This window comes from Gouania willdenowi, chromosome 1 (genome assembly GCF_900634775.1).
Source record: "Gouania willdenowi chromosome 1, fGouWil2.1, whole genome shotgun sequence".
Classification (NCBI taxonomy): domain Eukaryota; kingdom Metazoa; phylum Chordata; class Actinopteri; order Blenniiformes; family Gobiesocidae; genus Gouania; species Gouania willdenowi.
This window is the reverse complement of record NC_041044.1, coordinates 41,556,365-41,563,366: the sequence shown is the minus strand read 5'-3', so window position 1 is coordinate 41,563,366 and position 7,002 is coordinate 41,556,365. Positions and strand designations below refer to the sequence as shown.

Genomic DNA, 7,002 nt, shown 5'->3' with positions numbered 1-7,002 from the left:
TTCTAACAATATATATATATATATAATATATATATATATGTATATACAATTGAATGAACATCACAAAACCGTTCATCAGTCCAATTCCTCATTTGTTTAAATACCTAATTGGATGTATTTAATTAAATTTGGTTATAAGGTATTTTGACAAAAGAAGGGAAACATCTTCCTGTGAAGTTATATTTTTATTATCATATTGTATTTATTTTTCATGCTGAAAAGAAAAGAAGAAAGTCATCTGTTCAAACAAAATACCTGACAAGCATCATTGGAATATTTACTCAAAAAATAAAAAATAAAAAGCGCACTTTCTCAGTCAAAACACAATATTTCATCAAGAATGATGATATTGCCTGGAGTTGCAACAACGGTGGATTATCGGTGAGCACGTTCGCCTCACAGCAAGACTGTCCTGGGTTCAAGCCCTGCGTCCTTTCTGTGTGGAGTTTGCATGTTCTCCCCGTGCTACATGGATTTCCTCCAGGTACTTCAGCTTCCTCTCACAATCCAAAAACATGACTGTTAGGTTGTTTGGAGTCTCTAAAATTGTGAGTGGTTGCCTCTGTATTGCCCTGTGATGGACTGGTGCCCTGTCCAAGGTGTACCACCCATTGAGAGCTGGAGATAAGCACCAGCAGACCCCTGCGACCCTGGAAAAAGGAACAAGCGGGTCAGAAAAATGGATGGATGGATGAATCCCAACGATTCCAAATGGAATCAAGCCCTCATTCTGAACTCACAGCATTCATTCTTCAGCTTTTACTTTGTCTTTGCGTGGACACGCCTTCTTACTGTCCAACACATCAGTCTTGACTTGGCCCAGAGTTTGTAGCAGGCACATGGTGTCAAAGCCTTCATCACCAGCGTCTCGCAACAACTCAAGCACCTTCAAACACATGAGAGGTTTATTCATTCTTCCAAGGAAAAACAAAGGCTAAATGTTTCCGTAATTCGACTTACCTGTAGGCATTTAAAAGACTTGAGATGACTGAGGTTCTCATGCAGGAACAACAGATACATGCTGAGGTCATTGTATACCGGAGTGACCTCACCAAGAGCACCAAACCCTGGAAGCATCTGGTACGGCCGAAGAAAGCTGGAGCTCTGCCGTGCAGGCCTGACGGCTGCAAACACCAGTAACGGAGCCAGTAGCACGTACACACCCAGGTTGATGTAACTGAGTAGCCTGAAGACACCCACTGCCACCAGTTTGCACTGAACGGCAGCTGGAACCATGCTGTTGTTCTTCAGGAGTCCTGTTCGCAGGTCACAGGGAAACTCATCTGTGAGAGAAGCCAGTCTGATGTAGTATCCCAGATAGATGCATGCGAGCAGGAGGATGAGCAGCGTGAGGCCTCGACAAGCCAAGTACTTGATCACCAGGCAGCGAGTCAAACGCTTGGTTTTCAGATACTGCTCCACTAAAGGGTATTTGAAGCAGGCTTCAGTCACCTCCATAGCACTGCAGCTGGAGACAGAGAAAGATGATGATGAAGGCTCAGATAAATCACACGTTACACACCTTTAAGTGGAGATATAATCACCACTGTGTCTCCTCTGGTGTCTCCTTGCCGTCTATCTCTGCCAGGTTTTTGGCCAGTTTGATGGAGCGGTTGTAGAAGCGGTCCAGCTCCTCCATGATGAAGCTGAGATCCGAGGAAAGCTGAGGAGCTGCAGTGAAACGCCAAAACAAGGCAGGGATGTACATGAGGATGGCCAGTAAGAGCAGGATGTATGGGAAGAACTATGGAGGGCAAAATAAAGAGAAAACAGAATTAAAAAAAACATAAATGTGAACGTAAAATCAGATTTAAAAATAAACAACCTGAAACTTAACGCGTTCATTCATTCATCCGCAAACCCACTTGTTCAATGTGAATGTAAACAATGTAAATAACCAACAGCTAATGCAGTCATTATGAAATTAAATGCATAAAGGTGCAGCAGATAGTTTATTTGCAATATATTTAACCTGTATTCAGTTTCTATTGATATAGACATTGACAGTAAATGTACAAAATGACACCAAAACACACAAAAAAATGGAAAATTACTCATAGACCAGTAAAAATACACAAAAATACTGTACACAAAAACAATAAAAATACACATGAAACTGCAATGAAATACACACAAAAACAACAAAAAATAATGCACAAAAAACAATTGAAAAAAATGAACAAGGCGACTCCAAAATCAGCAAAATTACAGCAAAATACACAAAATGACAACAAATACTGTATACACAAAATTACTCCCAAAAACACTAATATATAATAACAGAAATGCACCAAAACACTCCTTACACATAAATATGTACAGCACAACAAAAAATATACTAAACAACAGCAGAAATACACTATAAGAGACAACAAAACACACAAAACCATAATTATTTTCTGTATTATTGATATTGTGATAATCTTATTATTGTTATGATTTTTTTGATAATATGACCCCTGTGACCCCTGCTGCTATGACAAAAAGTCAGCAATCTCTGATCTAAATGCTAACAATTGCATGGAATGGTTCTGTTGTTCAATAATCTGTCTGAGCAATAGACATCCTAATCTTAAAGTATATAGTTCTGCATGAATAAGTCTGTGTTCAGTCCTTGATCAATACCTTATGTAGCCACAGAGGCTGACCATTATCTTGTTGTTGGACGGCTGCCCAACAGAAGGAGTCCACATATGCAGCCTGTCTCCAGGAGAAGTTAGTGGGAGCAAAGCAGCTGATTTGAGTACCTGCACAAGAATAACACAAGGAATAATCAACACTGAGATATGGCGACTCTAGGGTTGCAAAGGGGTGGAACATTTCAGGGAAAATTCCATGTGTAGGCTGGGGATTTTTGAGAGTATTCCAAAAATATGAACTTTTTCTGGAAGCAATTTATTGGAATTGACAGTAAATCGGGAGTAATTTGAAATGACTGATGATGATATTTTAGATGATGCTAGAAACATAAGTTTCCCATATATTTAAACAGGGCCACACCTTAAATTTTGTAAATTCAAAAAACAACAAAAATGAACAAAGCAACTCTGAAAATATGCAAAATTACAGAAAAATACATCTTATGACAAGAAAATATACACAAAATGACTCCAAAAACACAAATAAAAAACAATTGTTTTTTTTTAAGCAATAATAACAAAAATAAACCTAAACACTTGATATACACACAAAAACTACTTAACAACACTAAACAACAGCAAAAATACACAACAAGAGACAACAAAAAACACAAAACCATTGTTTTTTCCTGTATTATTATTGATATTGTGATATTCTTATTATTGATATGCTTAAATTGATAATGTAAAACTCAGTTTTTTCATGTTACGTCCCATGGAATGTTTCCAACTTTGAAAATTCCTAGAATTTTGCAACCCTAGTTGAAATGTCATGTTTTTTTATTGTAATATTTTGGCATGGATGCTAATATTTACGAGTGGATATTATACAGTTATTTGAAATTATTAGGTTATTTATATTTTTGAATATTCCAAACATTTTCAAGCTTGAGTTCCTGTGGAAATTTACCGGAAATGTTGTTCTCCTTTGCAACCCTTGTCAACAAACCATCTTGTTATGCTTCTGCCAAAGATTAAGTCATTCCTGCTTGTTTGTGTCTGGAAACATTAAGCAGCAACATCTATTGATTCATCATGAATCAATTTTCAGACCCTTTTAATATTCTAATATGAAATGTCTTTCAAAGACACATGTTCTCAACAAACACAACAGCATCACTTGGATGTAAATTGTTTGTTTCAATATAATTTAGTATAGTGGTTCGCAAAAAAAGTGGACCAATTTGTTACACTGGAAATAAAAAGACCAAATTCCATCAAACTGCTATAGTGTGTAAAACTGGGACGCGCTGGGAGAACAGTAGAACTATTGATGTTGTGTTTATATGACCTGTGCTTTCCATACAACAATGAGGCCAACTGTCATGACTAGCTACATTCATACATGCAGTTCTGATGCTGTTATTTCTATGCGTGAAGTACTCTTCTTTAATAAAGCATGCAGATAGCATATTTGAAGGGCACTAAATAAGTATGTACTGAACTGAAATTAATGGACATACACAGTGTAGATTAACTATTCTGCTTTAATTGGTTTTTTGAGCCACCATCGCCCCTTGACAAGAAAAAACAACCCAAAGGAAGAAAAGACTTGTAAAGAATCTTCAATAAATATAATTGTTATATTGTGTAAACTTTTACTTTTGATTTTTATCCCTAATATACTTCTCATTGTATTATTTTTTCTACTTCTATTCTTAGCATGCAATAAAGACCTTAAACCTTGAACATGAAAGTATGTCACACCATTTTTCAATTTAAAGGTATTTTAAAAACAGTTACCCTGCTTTACAAATAAATCCCTTTCAAAATAAAAGCTCAGAATCCTCCGTTTATTTTTTCTTGCCCTGACTAATGCCCATGATTCTGATTATTTTTTAAGATATTGTTCAGTTTTAATCAATGTTGAGTCTGCACACAAAGCATTTACAACCATCAGCAGAAACCCCCATAGAGGTGGCAACAACAACAACTGTGGATTATGACCAAAGAGGATTAAGAGGGTTTGCTTTCAAAAATTTAGCAGGTTAGTTAAAAGATTAGACAATGCATGATAATCATATGTCACACAAATACTACAATTTATTCATATTCTTTAATAGTGCCAAAGTGTAAAATAGGGAACTAAATGGACCAAAATAAACACTCATAAACATAAATGACATCTTACATTTTAACTTAATCTGTATCAAGATTTAAAAAACAGTAACTTGTTAAATTACTTCAATGCAAAAAGGTGAAATATCTTAAATTAAGACAAAATGTGATTTTTTTTTTACTTTTTTTTTTTATTTTTTTGCCTGATACAATATTTCTTATAATATGAGTTACTTTTTTTGAAACAGTGTTTCACTTACTTCAAAATATTTTTTACTTATACCAATGTTATTTTAAGTAATATAACACTGACTTTACTTGTCTCTTCTTTTTGAAAAGGGAATTTTTTTTTGCAGTGTTGTATTAAATACTCCAGGATTACAAGTAATAATAATAATACATTTAATTTAAAAGCGATTTTTTTGTTGTTGCGTCAGTTTTTCTGAAGTTGTTTTCCATATTCTCTCATTTTATGGGTTTTTGTTTTTGTTTTGTGTTTTCTTGGTATATTTCTATGCCATTTTGAGTGTTTTTGGTGTCATTAAGTACATTTTCTCTCATTTTCTGTTGCCATTTTGTGCATATTTCTCTCATTTGTGTCTTTTTTTCTTATTGTTTGTGTGTATCTGCATGGTGTCGTTAGGGAGTTTCTGCAGTGTTGTAAACACCTCTTGGTTCCAAGTAATAATTATACCTTTTATTTCAGAAAAATTTGCATTTTTGAGCAATTAAGGACACTTTACAGAGTTATTAAAATAAAACAACAAAATAAATGTAGACATACGCCTTTGATTTAAAGGTGAAATGTATGGACAAGAAAAAATATTTAAATTAAGTAAAATTGAAAAGAAGAACATATTGTATTATCGTCAATCCTGATCTCATTGTATCATCCCCTATTAAAATGTTGTTTTTAAGAGTGCTGTTATTGTGTTATATTTTCTAATTATTAACAATAAAACATTGAATTTAGAAAGTCTGCAGTTATAGGTGCAATAAGATACAATTCTTAAATCAGCTTTTAATAATGTATATTGATTATCTGCAGTAGCTGCAGTTTGTTTGGGAGAAGCAGAAAAAGGGTGGAGGCATCCTCGGCACGAGCCACACCTTCTTCTGCTGCACCCACCCATCACTGATCACTGCAGAACCATGTGGACCATCATCCATCCACCATCCATCATCCATCCATCCATCCATGGTTCATCCATTTGAAGCGATGGAGAACAGTATGAAGCTAAATCACGTGACAATCATCATCATCATCACACATACATAAACCTCACCTACTGACACCTCCTGTGCGAAAGCCAGAGAGATGAGGAACAAAGGCAGCCCTATAGCCAGAAAGGTGACTATCTTATCCACAGCCAGCTCCAGACGCACTCCTTTAAACTTGGTCTCAGTTTGATCCTTCAGTAAAAAGTCAGAAAAGACGTATTCAGTGGCGACGGAGGCGATCGCCATGACGACGGGAACAAAAGGCCGGCGCTTCTTTGATTGTTGAATGAGTCCGTTTCTCTTTTTTCATTAACAGTGGCTGGAGTTTAGATCACTTATTAGTCGGTGGAAAAAAAAAGACTGTTATCATTATTTTTTTTTTTTAAATCATTACAGGTTAAATCTATGTTTAGCTCAGTTAAGGACAGAGCGGTGGTTTAATCTGTTGTCATGTAGCTGTTCTCCAGGTTCAATGGGACGATTGGAGGATGGGGGACGTGTTTGAGACCCTCTCACCACCAGGGGGCGCTGTTTGACTCTTTATTATACAGAAATGTTAAAAGGGTAGCAGTGGGCTGCCAACTGCAGGCGCCCGGGGAGCAGTTTGGGGGGGGGGTTGTTGTCGTTTAATGCAATTTTTGTTGTTTTTCTGTACTTGGTATCATTTAGTACATTTTTAGATATTTTTTTTTACTCAAGTTAAGTTTTTTTGTTTTTTCAATTGAAAACACATTTTTCATTGAAGCAACTCCATAGTGCAACTATAATAGTGGAAAATGTAAGCCATAAAATAAGCGTTACTTGAAGTTATTTCACTATTCAGACATACACACTGATAGATAATCTAATTTATTGATTTATTAAGTACAGGGGTCTGCAACCTTTACTCTCAAAGGAGCCATTTTGCCTAATCTCACCTGGATTAAAGTCATTCTGGAGCCGAAAAAATACGTTCTCAATAAAGATAATATAGTGTATAAAATTCTATACAGTTCAAATTATATCTAATCATTTCATATAAAAAAAATATTTTTACCCTTCAAATACATTTTTTTGAATGTATTTGAAGAGCTACAACACATGA

The 7,002-nt window shown here is 35.4% G+C and overlaps 1 protein-coding gene across 1 annotated transcript; it reads right to left on the bottom strand.

The window, feature by feature from the left end:
• Positions 1–390: 390 nt before the first annotated feature.
• Positions 391–6,164, bottom strand: LOC114465118 (pannexin-1-like). The gene is made up of 6 exons (XM_028449918.1): positions 5,984–6,164; positions 2,626–2,747; positions 1,545–1,744; positions 961–1,462; positions 741–886; positions 391–650 (listed from the first exon to the last, which is right to left on the bottom strand). Exons 1-5 carry the CDS (start codon positions 6,162–6,164, stop codon positions 746–748), a joined length of 1,146 nt encoding a protein of 381 aa, XP_028305719.1. The 3' UTR covers positions 391–650; positions 741–745.
• Positions 6,165–7,002: the final 838 nt, after the last annotated feature.

What these genes read in the sequence shown, in the direction of transcription:
- LOC114465118 (XM_028449918.1), bottom strand. Translation starts at nt 6,164, where the DNA reads ATGGCGATCGCCTCCGTCGCCACTGAATACGTCTTTTCTGACTTTTTA. An exon ending in CGCACAGGAGGTGTCAGTAG is followed by an intron (nt 2,748 to 5,983) that starts GTGAGGTTTATG and finishes ATTCTTGTGCAG; the next exon opens with GTACTCAAATCAGCTGCTTT. An exon ending in ACACCAGAGGAGACACAGTG is followed by an intron (nt 1,463 to 1,544) that starts GTGATTATATCT and finishes CTCCAGCTGCAG; the next exon opens with TGCTATGGAGGTGACTGAAG.